At 40.4% G+C, this 20,127-nt stretch overlaps 1 protein-coding gene across 3 annotated transcripts in view; it reads right to left on the minus strand.

The window, feature by feature from the left end:
• The window catches only part of pcdh17 (protocadherin 17), a 73,427-nt gene that overhangs the window by 43,727 nt on the left and 9,573 nt on the right, over positions 1–20,127 (minus strand). For all 3 annotated transcript variants that reach the window (XR_014876803.1, XM_085176850.1, XM_085176774.1), the window contains exon 3: positions 260–318. Coding sequence is in view for 2 of the 3 variants with exons in the window: in XM_085176850.1 (XP_085032976.1) it covers positions 260–318 (59 nt within the window). In the remaining variant the exon portion in view is untranslated. The remainder of the gene's footprint in view (positions 1–259; positions 319–20,127) is intronic.

Raw genomic sequence — 20,127 nt, forward strand, 5'->3', positions numbered from 1 at the left:
AAAAATACTGCACTAGCTTTGCTGTCTGCTGTGAGTCCAATCCTGCGTGAGATAATGTTCTAGTAACACAGAATATTTTTAGTGACCGACTTTCAAGCTAATTAAATGTACACGGCCATCTTCTTCCTTTTATTACTCACTACAGTTCATTGTCAGCGCAGTTAATGTTAAAGTAGTTTGTGGGGAATAAAATAAAGCTGAAAAAAACAAACAAACAAGGGTCTGATGTCTAGTCAAGGCCACAGATCTCAACCCTTACCTTTGAACAAACTGTTGTCTGCTACCCATATAATTAGGCTCCGTGGGGAAATTGTCCGTCTGTTGAGAAGAGAGAGAGAGACAAAAGTATGTTGTAAGCACGAAAGAAATGAGTCCTGCTGCGAAACAAGAAATTTCTAGTGACATATGATTAATTATGCATAAAAAAATAAGGCAGAGGACAGATTAGGGGTGATAAAAGCTATAAAATTAAAAAAAGGGAGCCCTTCATGGCCAAGGTTTGAGCATTTCATTAACCACATAAGGCAGGCTAATTAGCCATTTGAGAGTAAACCACAGAGCTGAACATCAAATCTGGCAGACATCATATAATCATTGAGCGCTAGGACAACAGTCTCGATGAAAATAGAGAACATTGCCGATACGGTTCTGGAGTCCTAGTCGGACTGTTTGTGCAGAATTTAAAATGCTATTTGCTCCTTGTTCCTTTAACAACATCTCCACGGGAATCTGCTGACACTCTAAGAATATCCTGCACTTTTTTTTTGTCCTTTCTATTTTTGTGCACAAAAACAAATTGTTTGTGAGGAACCGCATCTTGCATGTGCTGGACCCTGTGGTGCTTTATTTCATATGGGTAACCCGATCGTACACAGGGGCCTTCTACTAACGCGAATCGATAGGAAACGAAAACACATGCACATGCTTTTACGCACATGGATGCAAAGAAACAGAATGACGTCTGTGATAAAGCATAGCAGTATAATGAAATACTGGTAGAAGCCCTACTGCATAAACAGGATAAAGCACCGTATGATTTGAAGTTTTACAGGGTAGATCAGTATCGTGGTTTTGATCACGTTAAAGGAAAATCTTCATGCGCTTTCTGGAATTTCTAGAAATAGCTAACCTTACAAAAGATGAAAAAAACTTGCAAGATATATAGACTTCTCAGCAAAAACACAGGGAGAGGGAAAGTTATATGCTTATATTTAGGCGAAATTATTGCGAGGATATAAACAAAGTCATGCTCAGGTAGGGAAGAATGGCGGAAACAAATGTCTTTGAGAGATATAGCTTTCATAGTGTTGTAGCAGTATTCATCACAGCAACACAAATAATTACCCTGTGTTGTGCACAACTCTCTGTGTCTTGAATTCGTGGCGGTTAAATGTCATGTTTAGTGAGTAATGTCTACTTGTGCCAGAGTTTTTCACATGCACAGCTTGACTCACAGTCGATAGAGTATTTCAATGTCATCCGCGCGCAGCGGTGGCTCGGTATGAAAAAGGGTGTGTGAAGGTCAGGCGGGCCACCTCAGTTCTTTGACCTTCCATGCTTTCACCAGCACCTTTATCTCTACCTAAACACTTTATTCCGCCTCAGCCTTCAACCAATACTAAAAGAAAACACCCACAGAATATATCAAAGACTGGAATCTGACCACGAAGTAAGGAGAAGAATGAATGAAATCGTTTGGCATTGAAATGATAACAGCCTGCTTTTTTCTTTCTTTCTTTTTTTTTGGAAAAGAGAGTTGGGAGTTTTTATATTGATGTGCCCCTTCTGTACTTTTATGACCAGGGTATCAACCTTGGGCATATTTTTCAATCAACTCAGCTCTGTTAGCACTGAGCAGGAGGAAAGGACATTAACAGAAAATAGTTTTCCTGCCAGTTATATGGTTTAATTTACTTTCCACACCTGTGCACACAAAACAAATAATATCCTTGTGAACAGAACTTTTTCATTATTACAACAAACTCAAAAAGTTCTTTTTTGTCATCCACATGGACCAAAAAACCTTGAAATGTCAACAGTCTGTTGTACATTAGCATTAAATTTGCTTTGATTAGCATGAAGAATGGAAATGCACATCCCCATTGCATGGTAAATACGGTGGTATTTTGTTTAGCTTGTTATCAAAAAGGGAAAAGAGACATTTCACACCTAAAGTACATGCTCCACCCCGCACGAGCCAATAAAAAGCACATTAAGCCACTTCATAGGACCCTGTTTCCTGCCAACTATTCCAGGCTGATCTTAAGGCTCCATCTCTTCCTGTCTGTCTGTACTGCCCAACCCTTTCACTACAATGGGCCCCTTTCCAATTAATGGGTTGATAATAGCCGGCACGAGATGCTTTGTACTGAGCCGGTCAGCGCCCGCAATGAATACAGGATAATCTGAGGGAAGGTGATAAAAAGTGGATCATGTCTGTTATCTTACTGTTATGATTTCTAATAGTATTATTAAACGCTGTATCAAAGAGTTAATTAATTAGTTTAACATTACAAGTGCAGCTGACTGTTTCATACTGCGTGTTTCCCAAATGTAAAACCTAGTGAAAGTGATCTGGAGTGAACTGAATAAAAAGAAAAAAAAAAATCAAAGTAAACTGAGTGGAACTAAACTGACCAAAACTGCAGTATCTGTATATTTGGCCTATGAGGGTTAAAAATCTGACTCATTTACTGGCCCTAAAATATGAGTTTTAGACCTTAAAGGCTCAGAGAAGCACTGAACCCATTTAACGCGAGATTGAATTCAGTAGTTCTGGGTCGATCTACTTTGTTGCAGATATGATCAGAGGTTAGGTTGTTTGGTAGCGTGGATGAAAATTGCAAAAGCATGTTGTCGATTTGTAGTGAATGATGCGTTGTATCTGCTCCATGTAGCAAGGCCACAGAGGTCAGAAAGATACTGAGTACAGTGAGGCTGAGTAAGTGTAAAAAGCTGCACTCTATTCTGTATTCCCATTGAGGTCCCAAGACTGACCGCTCAGACAGCCGGCCGATTGAGACAAATGGGACGAGCATATTGGAGTGCTATTCTATTCTCAGGGTATGCTGGTGCATTTTGGGGCACTCTTCATTTCTATGGGGCTATATTTGTGCATATCGGCCTTTGTGTGTGTTTGCGTGTGTATTTGATATCTTAGGTAGGAATGGTAAACGAGGACAAATTGCAGATTCTCTTTCACACATCACTGGATTGCTCTCTTTTATTCACAGGAACAAGAGTACACCCCCTCCCTCCACCTACCCTGTTAGGTATGATACATGCATTTGTCCTTTACTGTCTGCCAGGAAAACACACACACAAACACACATTATTCTCATTCAGTGTATGCTTGTGAGCACATGCGTTTCTTCACATCAGGCAGTGCGAGTGGCTCCTACTCAACCCCTTCTCTGTAAGCTAAAAGATAAACCCTCTGTTATTGTGCGTTGCTATGTATCTGAGTGACATCATTCGTACTGGAAAACTTAGAGCGGATTAGCTAAAGCTATACAGAAAAAAAAAACATGTAAAACAGAGAAAATTAAAGGAACAGATCATTTTTGTGCAGTGGAAGCTGGAAATACATGAAAACAAAACACACACAAAAAAAACCCCAGAACGTCAGTAACATAGTAGCTCTTTTGGTTCATGACTCATCACAATTCAGAGGTTATTGTAATGTGTAAACACAGAGTTACAGGTTTTGTTGTCTTTTGGCTCTATTGCGCCCACCAATAAGAACTAAAATCCAGCGAGAAGTCAAGGAGGCTGGCAAACAGCAATGTCCACAACAAACTTATCTCATTTCACTAAAATCTGACCAATCCTGTAGGGGAGCAGTGATTCCTGTGAAGCAACAAATGCAACCTTGAGTGATAAAGGCTAATTAGTTGATCATTGTGTGCAAGTTTCACCAACTTTACCCAGGAGGTAAAGTGACAGGAACAGGCAGACGGTGGACGCCTCGGCCATCACTCCTTTGGCTAAAAACTGAAAACGAAAGGCATGAAAGCAAAGTGAAAAACATCTTAAGAAAGGAGTGGAGACAATAATTACACTGCAATGATAATCAACTGGCTCAGATGCACAAGGGGTCAGATCAACTTAACATCCAAATCTCTTCCTAGAGACAATCAACTAATCAATCAATCAGTCGTCAGTTAAGTAAGACTCTTACTTAACTTCTAAATAACCTAAAAGGGGTCCAGTCCAAACAAGTAAAGCAATCACAACTCAACAACCACAGTTAGCCCGTGTGAGTCTAGATACTACTTTAACATTGTTTCAGCAACAAACTGGTGATTTGTGCAAATGGATGTTTAGTGTAGAGAAAGGCCTCTTTTTGCTATGTGATACAAAAAAAAACAAAACACTGGACTGTTACTTTCTGTGACTAATCTCAAAGAGAAGGTCGTCCGATATAACACTGCAAATTTAAAGGTTTTTTGATACAGTTTTTCTATTTGTTTTTTAACTTTGACAACCAAGCACACGGGGAATGGTGAGTGACATGCAGGCTCTGTGTGTACATAGTCTAATGAACAAGGAACAAGAGAGAATAAAACAATCATAATACACCAACGATGGCAGAGCCTTTCACCATATCAGACTCAGGTTATTTTACACTAGAGTTCAGGTTGCAGGTTTCTCCACCACAGACAGAAGAAGCAGCGCACGCAGCATCAGAGAGGGGTGCGTATCTGCAGCATCCCCCTACCACAAGCACGTTGTGCGAGTGCTACGCATTACAACTCTGCCACAAAGCTTCCACCTTTTTCGACAGCATTCTGCGTGCCGCTCTTCCCTCGACACCACAGAGATTGGCAGTGGAGGAGGAAATAGCTTCACTCCTGAGTAAGGAAGCAATAATGACAGTCCCTCAGCCAGAGGCACAGAGGGGCTTTGTCTCCAGAGTTTGGAGCTTTAAAGTCATTTACAGCATTATGTCTGAAGAAATGAGGCACTGCATTCAAAAAAAATTTCAGTAAAAAATTACAATTTCAGATGAAACGAGATGTATTTTGTATGCAGATACAGTCATCTACAAAACCTCCCTCATTAATATAGTCAGAACGATTAAATCTTTACTAATAGCGCTCCTTCAGTTGTACAGAAAGCTTCTTATAGTTTTACACATTACTACGCAAAATGTCATACCCTCCCACCCCCTGGTAATGGGCTGCTCTAATGTATAAACAGACATAAAATAGTCTTTGAAAGAAGAATTTTTCCATTAAGACAATTTTGGATTTCAAGGTGACATGGCATTCTTTAGACATATGTGGCGCAGGCACGATACGCCGGCTGAAAATATTGCCTTTTGATATGACTATGAAGGCTTTTCTCTAAGGGAAAACATCCTTTTTGCAACGTTTTATGGTATGTTTGCACACGGACCTATCTGACTCCACTCTACATCTTTTTTTAAATGTAAGTGCTTTTAGTTTGGCTTGATTTAGCCCTGTAAAGCCTCAACCATGAAATAATAGCTAGAAAAATTCAAATTTTGGGGGGAAACCTGAGTTTTTATTGAACCTTCTGACCTAAAAAACATAACTGTAATAATGTAATTATTAATTAAATTGTATCAAATTAAAAATATGTCCCATTGATTTAGTTCTTTTGGGGGGGAAATCACACTTATATGGAGGTCTCAAATCATCTCATGTATGCGGGGACAAAAGAAAAATCCTTTGCAATTATTTTGAAGTCGCTCTACTCAGAATGACAAGCAAAAAGGAAAAAACTCTGTAAATTTCTCCGCTGGTTGCATTTCTACCACATGTCAGCGGCACTCAAACACTTAAATACAACCTCTAGCATAATTCTAAGGTGCCCGGGTGAGCCGTGCTGTTGACAGAAGTTCAAAGCAGTAGTTAAACTGGTGTCTCCCATGTGTGAGCGAGTGCAGCTGTATAAATGACACGAGGCACAGCTAAAATCAAGCATGCGTGCTCAGCAGCCCTCTGTATAAAGCAGAGAAAGGCTAAAAAAAGGTTTCTTTATGCAGTGTTGTGAATCATCAGGAAGGGGCCATTCACACCTGGCCTGTTGTTGTTTATTTTGCCACACCTCTAGTACAGCAACCCTTAAATTCAGCTACTTTAATTTTACAGATATACTGATTATGTGTACACATGAAAAGAAGCCCCGTGGTTGTCTTTTCTTATGAAAACAAAAACACATCGATTATAAGAATATATTGGGAAGCAGGTTTGATATTTTGCTTCCAATGAGCCAAAATTTGAAAGACTTTTTGAAGGTCTTTTCAAAGTTATTTCTTTTAACACTGGCTGCTTTTTCACTAACTTCAGCTCAGTCCTTGTACCTGACCGTATTGTTTAAGCCACAACACTGACCTATGAATCATTCAAGTACAAAAAAGGGCACCTAAGTGAAGAAAAGAATCAGTGTTTTGTCTACACAAAGCAGATACATTAGCAAAAAAAATGTTTTAAATGTATCTTTAGCCATTTTGTTACCAGTAGAAATGTTGCGAAAAGGCAATTTGTTTAGTAAAAATCTATTTAGCCAAAGATAACACAGTGTCACAGACATAAAACAGTATTTCTGCTCCAACAAGGTAATTCTCAAAGCGCTATTAGCTAAAAACGTGGCATGTCTCATTATGGTGTGCAGAAAAGTGGAGCAGTGAAAGAGTAGTGACCCTGAAAACTACGCACAGCAGATGAATAGTATCTGAAAACCGCAGCCTTAAAAAAAACAGGGGGGAAAAAACAACAAAGACCTGACTACGGCTGTGCGATATGACAAAATATATCGGATGACAAAATTTAAATATCTATCGTTTCGTATTATACACTATTGTTTGTTTCATGGTATCGCAATATTTTTTCATCGTTTAGATCAACGGTCCCCAACCCCCGGGCCACGGACCGGTACCGGTAGGTGAGTCATTTGGTACCGGGCCGCGAGAGTTGAGGCTCAGGTGTGAAATGTATGGTTTTCAGGGTTTTTAACAGTTTTTAGCGTTATTTTGTTATCTTTTTTTTTCGTTAACTTGGTTTTCCTGGGTCTTTTCATGTGTGTTATGAATAAATCCTTTTTTTTCGGTACCGGTACTAGTTTTATTTTGTTGTATTTATCCGCGACACCTTAAAGGCCGGTCCGTGAAAATATTGTCGGGCACAAACCGGTCCGTGGCGCAAAAAAGGCTGGGGACCGCTGGTTTAGATGGTCACCATGTGGATGCAGGCACAGAGAAAACCAGCATGGACAGTGAAGATGAGGCAGAACCAGGTAGCTCCAAACAGAAGGACCAGTCACAACAAATCGAGGACCTTATTCCTAAATGAGGGGCTACCTCTGCAGCATGGACATGGTTTGGTTTTGAAAAGTCTGACACGGACAGAAAACTGTACTATGCAAATTATGACACAAACTGATCCCCACCACAGGTTCAAACACGACAAACCTCTTCAACCACCTACACAAGAATCGCGTGAAAGCGTATGGAGAGAGTTTACAGATGAGAAATGCATCTGGCCCTTCAGTTTATCCATCTACTCTTTCAAAAAAGTCTCATCAGAAATTGTCTAATTGGAAGGGGAGTGTCAAGAAGCAACTGATAGAAGGCTGAGGTACACAAATTACACAAGAACTGGTCTGAGAATCAGTGGCAACAAGTCTTATGGAGGCCGAGTAACAGTAAGCATCAACGGGTATCTGTAAAACATGGTGGAGACTGGTTTGGGGCTGCATTTCAACCAGTGGTGTTGGACCACTGGATGGCTGGATTGACAAATATGAATGCAGAAAAGTACTACTAGTACTAACTATTCCTGAAGACTACTTATAGAAATTACAAGAAAGCATACCTAAGAGAGTTCAGGCTGTGTTGAAGAATAAATGTGGTCATACCAAATACTGACTGTCAAGCTCGTTACAATTGTACAAGTTCTGTTTTTGTCTTACATGCTGTATTAACATCTATATTTGCATGTATTTCAATAAATTACAGCAGCTATTTCCAGTTTTTCTATCAAATCATAAAGAAATGAAGGTTGACTGAAGAATTTTGAACATTACCATATGTATTTCCTGCATTCACAATGCTGCATCCTTTTTGGTAATGCATTATGAAAGAGGTTTCATTTTATTTATTTATTTTTTCAGAAATTCTAAAGGAAGAGAAGAAAGCAGAGTACATCTTGTGAAATCAGTGGCAGCACAACAAAAACATATCAGTGGGGCTTATCTCAGAATATATTGATTATTTGTCCCACTTGTAGTGATTTGTCATTTAAAGCATCTTTACCGACAGCCTTCCAATCTCTTGTACTGAACCCCACTTCGGTACCATGAATCTAATAAACTCGGGCTGAATAAACTTGGCCACTGTGTTAAAGGTGCCACTGCCTTGAAATACTGTGTTTTATTAAAACTACTACAGGGCTTTTTGTAAAATTGCTGGTTTATTATGTAGCTGGTGACTCAGACAGCTCTAATCCAACTCAATAGTCTCATCTTGTTAATCATGGTTTGCCGCAATTCATTATTCATAACAAATGCACTTCTTTTTATTCTTATCATTTATATATTTTTATATTTATTGTGTTGTTTCACATGTTTTATATTCATTTAGTGGGAGTGGGGGCTTTTCTTCATTAAATAGGGCTAAGTAGCACTTTAGAGGCTTTTATGTATAGTCACATAAACAGCGTGACCTCTCCATTGCATATTCATTCCTCGCCAGCAAACACACAATATTCATAATTTGTATGCAACCACTCTGATTGATTGTCTATTATTTTTGGTTGACCATACAGCAGCATTAGAGAAACTATTAGGGGCCCAGCAGAGTGCACGGAGTCGCCCAACTGGCACAAGGGCTTTTTTAAATTATTATTCTTAGTCTTTATTTAAGAAACGCTGCACTGAAAAGAAATCAGAAAACAGAACAGAAAGAGATGAATTGTTATTCAAACCACACCATAGTATAAAAGACTAAAATCAACGATAGGTGAGAAGAAAAATAGAAAGCCAGCCTGTGTGATTACTGATGATATATCATTCCATTTGAAGAAGAGCCTCAGCAAGTGCATAATATATATAATTTTCTCTTCTGTCTACAAATGACTACTTTGGTAGCATTTCTAAGGTAGGATCTTTATGTGCAACTGGGATTGCTGCATCTGCCTTTAAGAGTAACAGCTATGAAAGAGTCTATCAGTTCTAAGAGCTGCTTTTGTAAAGCACATTCATCTATTTGTAATAATGTTTGTCGTTTAATTTTCCAGACTAAATTACTTGAAGAGCATGAAAAGAACACTCTCGGGGATAAACGCAGCCCCAGTCTAAGAGATGGTCAACAAAGCATTGTTAAAATCTTATTCTTAAGCCTGTCATTATCATCTTGAGAATCAACTCACGCACAATAAGAAAATGCAAACCTCTGGAGAGAGTGCATATCCTTGAACTTGTTTCCCTGGCTCGCACTTACACACAAACTTCACACACACACTCTCACAGGTACAGGAGATCTGACAACCTAGCCTGTTTTATAATGCATGAAAAATCAAACGATGGGGTAAACTACATCCTGCATAAACAAAACGCTACAGACGGCTTGTGTCTTAATACGCAGTGATAGAGAACAATCTGTTTACCGCAAAATTCTAATACATATATATAAATATAATTACCAGTTTTTAACTCCTTTGCAAGTAATTGTTTTATTAATTGGCTGATTAAGCCCTTACTGAGCGAATCATCCTTATCTAACTAAAACGAACAACATTTCTCATAAACAACAATAATGCTGACCAACATCCCCTTGGGGAAAGATTACAATTATCTGCCACACTGGCAACACACAACAGATGCTCTGTACTATGGCAAACTGTCAGTGTCTCCTTTTTTTCATTCCTTTCCTAAATGAAAGTAAACGAAATGAATGTGACCCATTTTATGATGCATCTGTGCTATGAAAATGCTCCATTCATAAAGAAGATTGATCTGATCAGACCATCAATGAGGGAAATGCAAATGACTCTTAATAAATATTTAATGTTTAATAAAAGCATCCTCTTCCTATACATGTTAGAAATCTTGAAATCCAGACACAGGAGGTTTTGTGTATACAGGTGCATACCTTAAAAGCCAGTAGTGCGATACTAGTAGTACTATAATACCATGTGGGGTATCTATTAGGCATTAGCGAATACTGCCAATCAGAGGTATGACAGTTTTGTCATTTTTTTCATCTTTTTTTTTTTTGTTTACCTATAACATCCCCCAAAACAGAATCATTCTAGACATATTTTTCAAACATAAGAAACAAAAAAGAAACCCTAAGAATGCAATATTGTAAATTACACTGCCTTCTCACCAGCTGCTGTACATTTGTCTTTAGGCAAACCAAATGTGGGATTGCTGAAATGCCATGCAAGTGGGATATTCAAGCAGTAAAATTAATTCCAGTTTCATAAGGGTGGCATTGGCACAATTCACATCCTAACAAGCTGCAAACTAAATTCAAATTGAGTGAATTCCTATGACTGACCGTGGGGTTTTGGAATTGAGTGAGAAGTCTGCCATAATCCTCTTCTACCAGACTGGGGAATTGGTCTCTACATGTGTCAGGGTATCAGTGTATGTGTCCATCTGTACATGTGTGTGTCATTGTATTATTCATGTTGTGAGGACATAAGACTGTTTACACAGCCACATTATGAGTACCTACAGATCTTTTGGGGACAAAAGCAGGTTAGCATAAACTTAACTTAAATGAATTCATGTTTAAAGGGCAAAACTCAGTTTAAGGCTATACTTTACAAAGTTCTAGGGCACCTAAGTAACAAATTCAATAACATAGTCCATATGAAAACTGCATATATTTAACTCAAGTTGAGAAACTCAGACCTATATAGGTAGACCATTGTATTATAAACTATATAATAAATCCAAGCTGTTACTAGCCAATAGATTGTGTTTGCTTGATATGCCCACATGGACTGAAACTTGGATTTTCCTGCCAGTGTTTTGATAAAAACACAAACTCATGACTGAAGGATTTCATATCAGCCTTTACTCCATTTTTGCTATTGTTTTAAATGGCCCTGAAGAATTGGACACCATGAACAGAGGTCAAAGTTCAGGCAATTTGAGCTTTGACCACTGTGAGTCCACAAACTCATGACAGTGCTTACTGCAGGTGTGCTTTGGTCAACACAGCAACAAACTGTTAAGGTGTAGCTTAAGCCATTTAAAATTATTGGTTTCAGAGCTCAGTGGTGTTGCTGGCACACTGTGTCTCAAAGGGCCACAGAAGTTATGATTAGGCGAGTAGGGTAGGTCTGCCAAAAATGAATCTAAGTCAGTATAAATGTCCCACTGTGGGAAAATGTGTCTGTGTGTGTGTGTGTGTGTGGATCCAGTCAAGGAATATATTTATTACCCAGTAAGTGTGCCTTTAGTGATGTCATTCCAAAACCAAACTCACCAATTTTCAACATGTTTATTTAATTGCACTATCATATCATATCATAAACACTTAGGAATTAGGCACATCTTGCTCATACTGGGATATACCCAATTTTTTTCTTCTGAACTGCCACAAGTCCTCCTGATTTAATTGTCGTCATTGCCTGATGTGAGCCCATAAGAAGATGGGTACACAGAGTGATTGAGCTCACACCAAATTCTAAAATGTGCCATCCAAATGTAGAAAACTGCAGAAACTGAGACCCAGCACCAACAATAGTTCATTCATCTGATCAGATAAATAATGTGTCATTTCAAAAGATCTTTCAAAAGATCAGATACACCATTAGAGGATCTGTTGGGAAATTCTATGCTATGCTACCTAGCAACCATTTATATCCTTTGTTAAAAGTATGGCAGCTTATTAACACATAACCCCAAAGTTATTAGTGTACTCGATGTGTTAGATAAAATGACTGCTTATTTTTATATATTACTGAGAAAATATATCAGTCATTTCTAAGTATGTTTATATCCTTGATCTGGTGTTCTAAGGGTAGGCTGGAGGAGGTTTGAGATTAAATTGTTTTCTCATCTCAGTTTTTATAGTTTTTACTGTATTTTGCCTTGGAAAAGATAAAATAATAGGACGTTTTTGGCGAGCCACTATGACCTGTAGCAGTTTTCCCGGCCTTAGCTGACATGAGTGGCACTAAGTGCGGTCTTCTGTATCGAGATGCTCTTCTGCACACCATGGTTGTATTGAGTGGTTATTTGAGTTAATTAGCTGCATTTGTATCAGCTCTGTAATATTTTATCGTTTTATTTTTTTTAGACCATCCTCTGTAAAACCTAGAGATGGCTGTGCAGGAAAATCCCAGTAGATCAGCAGTTTGTGAAATACTCAGACCAGCACATCTGTTAATACCAGGCAGGTTCGGAGTCTCTTAAATCACCTTTCTTCCCCATTCTGATGCTCAGTTGCTATAATGTGATTGGCTGATTAGATATTTGCATTAACGAGCAGCTCAACAGGTTCACCTAATAAAGTGTGCAGTGAACGTATGTGAATGTAGTGGTGACTGAGATGAGTGTGTATTCATATACTATTCTGGAGCCAGAATAATGAAGTGCAGTCGCAGTTATGTGCAGAGCAGTATAATGAGGCAGCCGGTTCGGTAGTTGGCACTCAAATACCAAGCCAAAAATAATTATATAGGACCTAGAAATTAAATAAAATTGCCCTAAATTACAACCTCCTTAAAAAAAAAGAGGCAGACGGAACATGTTGTGACCATATCTCTATTTTCGAAAAAGTACGCCTTGTTCTAATCTTACTCAAAAATTAAAGGCCTTGTTAAATTTGCAGTCATCTTCTGCAGTATTAGTGTATGGATGGAGTTCCTACCTGCACTGCCGTTTATAAATACAACAACAATAGCAACAATTCAGCAGGCAATTCAGTCTCAGCTGCCATGTCTGCAGCCAGCTCGCAGAAAACTTTTCTGAAGAGGAGGGGCGTCACAACACGGCATGTTTGTTCTTCTATCAACACAATCCACATCTGTGGCAGTTTAGCCTCAGGAGTAAATGATAAATGTGGCTTTTGGCATACATATTTATTCCAACACACAAAAACCCTTAACGCAGCAGTTTGCCAGCTTTCTAAAATAGCAGTGTTGTTTTCCCTTAATGTTTGAGACATTTTATTGTAACTAACCAGCTGGTCTGGGAAGCTTACAGCTGGGATCAGTCTTAGTGTTATTGATAAAAGAAAATATGTGAACTTGGGGTAAAAGAAAAGTGAATGAGGATTGGGAGATAGAGGACTTTAGCTAAAGCTACATTATTTATACACCTTTGAAACTAAGGGGAAAGCATGAAAAAAAGAAAAGGTGTGTAGTGTATGATGATCTTGATGCACTAGATACTAATCATTCAGTACTTGCTCATCAATAGTTACAAAAGCTCTGCAGTTAACTGAAGTCATGAGTCAGCTTTGACCTTCCTTAACTCATTATTCCAACGCCACGTCAGCCCGAAAATCTAAAGCAGAGCTAACACACTGTTCATATCTAAGTATAGGAAAGAGCAGGAATATAGTATTTGAGCACTAAGCACTTTTCAATTTGAAGTAAAAAGTCTGACAGCTTGATAAATATGCTTGTTTGTTTTGGTTCAGAAGACTGACAGCCCCCTAATGTCTGTTTACTAAATATGAACATTATGGTGACAACATGACTTGAATGTTCAGCTATCGAATCAACCAATCACGGCAATTCAGTGCATTTAGGCCTGCAGCCTGGTCTTGAGCATCAGAATGGGGAAGAAAGGTGATTTAAGCAATTCTGGATATGGCTGGTCTGAGTATCTCAGAAACGGCTGATCTACTGAGACTTTCTCCACACCACCATCTCTTGGGTTTGAAGAAAAAGGTTGTGAAAAGAGAAAATATCCAGTGAGCGACTGTTCTCTGGTTGAAAACGCCTTGTTGATGCCAGAGATCAGAGGAGAATAGCCAGGCTGCTTGGAGGTGATAGGAAGGCAACATTAACTCCAAAATCCACTTGATATAACCAAGATGTGCAGAAAAGCATCTCTGAAAACACAACATGTTGAAACTTGAAGCAAATGAGTATCGGCAGCAAAAGACAACACCAGCTCACCAAAATTAGACAACAGACGGGTGGATTTGGTGTAAAGAGCATGAAAGCATGGATCTAACCTGCAGTCGTTCAGATTGGTGTTGGTTGTGCAATGTTTGCAGGGATTGTTTTGTTTTTGTTGTTTTTTTGCTACACTTTGGGTCCCTTAGTACCAAATGAGCATTGTTGGTGGTTTAGTCCATCCCACTATAACCACAGAGGACCAGTCTTCAGATGGATGCTTCAAACAGCATAACACAAAATATCACAAAGCTCAAATCATCTCAAACTGGTTTCCTGAACATGACAATGAGTTCACTGCACTCAAATTGCCTCCATAGTCATCAGATCCCAATCCAATAGAGCACCTTTGGGATGTGGTGGAACAGGAGATTGATATCATGGATGTGCAGCTGACAAATCTGCAGCACGTCAATACGAACAGAAATCTCTGTGAGGTGTGCTTCTAGCACTTTTTTGAATCTGCGCCATAACAAATTTAAGGCAGGCCTGAAGGCAAAATTGTCCCCAACCCGGTACTACCAAAGTGTGCCTAAAAAGTTTGCTGGTGAGTGTATGATTACTGATAATAACTATTAAAGGGGTGATAACATTGAAAGGGATGCACAGAGCCAGTCCAGCCAAGCACAGTTGTTAAGCTAAGTTAAGCAAACAGTCTGTTTGCTATAGCAAGAAATAGTTAGCAAATAGCAACAGCCAGAGACAAAGGCTATGTAAGTTACCATCTCCATGTGTTTGTTTAAAGTGACTACATTGAAACTGTAAACTGCCCCAGAATAGCCCCACCCTCACCCACATGTTTCATACGACAATGAGAAAAGCATTTTTTTTAGGCATATCACTTAGACCTAGTTAAAATACGTGTATATGGCACACAGTCAAAATGAGGCTCAAGCTAATACAGTGGGGCAAAAAAGTATTTAGTCAGCCACCGATTGTGCAAGTTCCCCCACTTAAAATGATGACAGAGGTCAGTAATTTGCACCAGAGGTACACTTCAACTGTGAGAGACAGAATGTGAAAAATAAATCCATGAATTCACATGGTAGGATTTGTAAAGAATTTATTCGTAAATCAGGGTGGAAAATAAGTATTTGGTCACCTCAAACAAGGAAAATCCCTGGCTCTCACAGACCTGTAACGTCTTCTGTAAGAAGCTTTTCTGTCCCCCACTCGTTACCTGTATGAATGGCACCTGTTTGACCTCATCATCTGTATAAAAGACACCTGTCCACAGCCTCAACCAGTCAGACTCCAAACTCCGCCATGGCCAAGACCAAAGAGCTTTCGAAGGACACCAGGAAAAGAATTGTAGGCCTGCACCAGACTGGGAAGAGTGAATCTACAATAGGCAAGCAGCTTGGTGTGAAAAAATCAACTGTGGGAGCAATCATCAGAAAATGGAAGACATACAAGACCACTGATAATCTCCCTCGATCTGGGGCTCCACGCAAGATCTCATCCCGTGGGGTCAAAATGATCATGAGAACGGTGAGCAAAGATCCCAGAACCACACGGGGGGACCTGGTGAATGACCTGCAGAGAGCTGGGACCAAAGTAACAAAGGTCACCATCAGTAACACACTACAACGGCAGGGAATCAAATCCCGCAGTGCCAGACGTGTTCCGCTGCTGAAGCCAGTGCATGTCCAGGCCCGTCTGAAGTTTGCCAGAGAGCACATGGATGATACAGCAGAGGATTGGGAGAATGTCATGTGGTCAGATGAAACCAAAGTAGAACTTTTTGGTATAAACTCAACTCGTCGTGTTTGGAGGAAGAAGAATACTGAGTTGCATCCCAAGAACACCATACCTACTGTGAAGCATGGGGGTGGAAACATCATGCTATGGGGCTGTTTTTCTGCCAAGGGGACAGGACGACTGATCCGTGTTAAGGACAGAATGAATGGGGCCAAGTATCGTGAGATTTTGAGCCAAAACCTCCTTCCATCAGTGAGAACTTTAAAGATGAAACGAGGCTGGGTCTTCCAACATGACAATGATCCAAAACACACCGCCCGGGCAACAAAGGAGTGGCTCCGTAAGAAGCATTTGAAAGTCCTGGAGTGGCCTAGCCAGTCTCCAGACCTCAACCCCATAGAAAATCTGTGGCGGGAGTTGAAAGTCCGTGTTGCTCGGCGACAGCCCCAAAACATCACTGCTCTTGAGAAGATCTGCATGGAGGAATGGGTCAAAATACCAGCTACTGTGTGTGCAAACCTGGTAAAGACCTATAGTAAATGTTTGACCTCTGTTATTGCCAACAAAGGTTATGTTACAAAGTATTGAGTTGTATTTTTGTTATTAACCAAATACTTATTTTCCACCCTGATTTACGAATAAATTCTTTACAAATCCTACAATGTGAATTCATGGATTTTTTTTTTCACATTCTGTCTCTCACAGTTGAAGTGTACCTCTGGTGCAAATTACTGACCTCTGTCATCATTTTAAGTGGGGGAACTTGCACAATCGGTGGCTGACTAAATACTTTTTTGCCCCACTGTATTTTGGTAATATTGTCAGGAACTGCTGCAATTATTATGCAAAATTCATTCTAAAGGGGGAAGAAAATAATTCTTCTTTAACATCTTTAATATAATTAAATAATGGGGATTTACACAAGTAACTAGAAATATCTGCAGAGTAGGGCAAACACTCAAGAATACATAAAAGACATTCATAAAATAAACTCACCAAGTCTGTATCCTTCAGCTTTTGGAGTCATTTGTAATAAGCTAGTGTTTGACTTCAGCTTATGTTCACATTTTCCAACTAATTATTAAACCCTCTCATCTTGTACTTATCCAACATGTATATTTTATATATTTATATTTAGGAAAAAAAAAGAAAGAAAGAAAAAGCTTTTTTTGTAATTTAGTGCTAAAACAAGCCATCACAAATTGTGGTCTTGTTTGTGGGTTAACAAGACAGAAGCTGAGCGCTTGTGAACAAAATCATTAAAGAGCAAATTATTCCGTTTGAATTGATGGAGGAAGAGCCATTCTGTGGATGAAAGGATTTTAGATATTTCCCCAAAGCACCAAACCAAGGCCAGACGCAGATACATAAATACACACACACAGAAAAAAAGGCACAGAACGCGTGCATATGTCTAATATCAATACATGCACAAGTGCACATACACACACCTGGGTTCTCCCTGTCTGCTGCAGATGGACTATGTTTCACTTCAAGGTCACCTATCTACTGTACATGTATCGGGTCAGCGGGGGTGAGGCAGCTTAGCCAAGGAAGGAGTGGAAGACAGAAAGGATACTGTCCGTGCACCTGGGTAAAGGCTGACAGAAAAGGCTTTAGGATAATGCTCCGTTGTCAAAGTTCCGGACGCTGGTTTCTATCGCTCTCTTTTAAGTGTGTCTATGGTGCATTAAGAATCTGTCAGAGCAGCTTTAGTATTAATCAGCTAGCCCACAGAAGAAACAATCGCACATAATCTCGCGCTCTAAACCCCGCTGACCTTCTCTTCAAATGCATAGATGAACTCCCCTTCAAACCACAGTCATTTAAAGACACACGCAGAGGCAAGCGCGCGCACACACACACACACGCACACACACTCTCACAGGCCCTGGCACCAGCGCTGGTAATTTGTTTCCTCCCCGCTCTCACCCTCCCTTGCAGACTACCTGATTGGTTTCTCCCACGGCTGCACCCATGTCTCTCCACCTGGGAGTACATAGACTCAGCGTGTCAACGTGACCTCAGAAGAGGACGCATTTTTAGACAGTGTGTTTGTGCATGTGTGTGTGTGTGTGTGTGTGTGTGTGTGTGTGTGTGTGTGAAGAAAGACGTTTTACCCCATCAATCCAGGGAGTAGAGACGAGGGGAGAGGGAGAAGGAGAAGAGAGGAAACAGGAGAAAAGGAGACAAAGTTCCATTCATCATCTCAGCAGTGTTGAGAGTGTATAAAAAGCAAGACGCATTCAGAGTCATCACTGAGCCAACGCTTCCATCGTTGTACTTCATTTATTAGGACAGTGCGCAGATCAATACGCCAGACATATACACCCTGTACTGTTGACAAGATAATCTCATCATTATGAATTTGGCTTGGGTCGTCAGTAACATGAGCAATCGCGACGCTTATCAGAGATGACAAGAGCAGAAAGAAAGGGAACCCTAAAATGGGGAGAGAAAGAAAGCACGGGAAAGACAGGGAAGAGCGAGCGAGCGCGAGTTCTTCTTTTACTAAACAATGCTCAGAGCGATAGATAATGAAAAACAGTATTTCAGTACCAAACAGAGCAAAAATCAATAAGAAATGGAGCAAACCAGCAATTGATCTGTATGCTAAAGGCCCCAAAAAGTTTCTCTCTAAGACATAAACCCAGAGAGGGGGGCCAATTGAGTACATCTGTGTAGTACAATAGAAAAAGATGAGACCGGCCAAATATCCCATTTTCAATACACCATTAGCACTCTGCATCGCCGTCGCTACCCGAAGAGCAGCCAGAGGCGACGTCTGACAACAAATCTTGTGTGCCCACCACTTAAAGGGCCTTTTGTTTAGACAATAACATCTGAGAGCGCCGACTCATTCACCTCTGTTGCCACAAACACATAACAGCCACTGCAAAACACAGCGGCTGTCAATTCCCTTCAGACGCGCGCAGGGCTTTAGACATGGGAGTCAGATTTCAAACTGCGCTACAGATAAGCTGGAACAGAAGAGACAGTGGGATCTCTGGATCGCTCTTATTAGAGCGTCAGACGTTCGCAGAGACATTCACAGCACGTGCACGCAAAAAACAGAGACTTGGCAGAGTGAGGAAACAAAAAACAAAAAAGATGCTCCTCATATTGCAGCAAATTGTAATTTCCTGACTGGGAAGAGTGTAATGTACTCTCCCAATCAGTAGTGATTGCGTAAAGGGAAAGAAGTTGTTTGGAAACAGATTGTTTTTGACACGCAGTTAGGTGAATTTAGAGGAAATAAAACGGTACTCATTGTGTATCCCTCCAATCAATTAATCTCATTACTAATGTAGCTGTGGAAGTGCTGAACTGTAAAAGGCAAGGACATGGGGAGAGAGTGAGAGAGAAGGAGAGAGGCGGGCGGGATAAATCACTCCTCTAATACTAATGAGATAGAAGGTGAGAACAGATTCGCATAACTCATTCTTTCGGCTGCGTGTTGTTTCTGCAGCACATGCCTAGGGGGCACGGTGAAGGAAGATGTGGCAGAAATAAAAGCTCTCTCCGGTTGGACCGGCGCCAAGACACAGCGGAGCGAGCGAGTTCTACTTTGTTTGACTTTGAAAGTGTTTGATTTACAGCAAGGAGACCCAGCTGCTGGCAGCTCAAAGAATGCATTGCCACGCCGTGTGCAGCACGCAGCCGTCGGTGTGCTTGTGTATGTTAGCGCACATTACTGTGTGGTCACTTTTATCTATACCCATCTATTGCTGCGGCTGTGACTCCCCGCTGCCTAAAACGTTAAGTCTAAAGACCCCAGGAGGGATCTAAGAGTCTTCAGGGGGCAGGCGGCCACTACAGGGAAGCCCATTCCAATCTGAGGGAACCAGCAAGACCGGTGCTTCAGAGCACAGCTGGTGGTAGCTCTGAGGGTATGTGTGTGCACGCACACAAACCCCCCCACAAACACAGGTAGACACATGGTAGCTGAATGCTAGATTCCTCCACTGTGAAGGTTATGCTTTATGTTGTGTTCTCGTTTGTTTAGGAGCTCTGTTAATGCCTGGTTGGCTCCTTGTGCCTGACTTGTTTGAGCCCAATGCCAGCAGCAACAACGTAACTATGGACATGCACAAATGTTTATTTATCGCAATCTTCCGTCTTCCTTTTTTTTTCTCACCCTCCTTTTATGAAATATGACACATCGGAGGGTATTCTCTTTAAAAAAGAACACCTTACAGTAGAATGGTTGTAAAGTGACAGCATCGACGGTGTAGGCGTGCACCTGCCAGTGTCAGCGTGGTCAGGAAAATAAGACACAACGGCAGCCAACATCAGCTCATGGTCTCAGCAG

This window comes from Neolamprologus multifasciatus, chromosome 1, assembly GCF_963576455.1.
Source record: "Neolamprologus multifasciatus chromosome 1, fNeoMul1.2, whole genome shotgun sequence".
Taxonomy (NCBI): Eukaryota; Metazoa; Chordata; class Actinopteri; order Cichliformes; family Cichlidae; genus Neolamprologus; species Neolamprologus multifasciatus.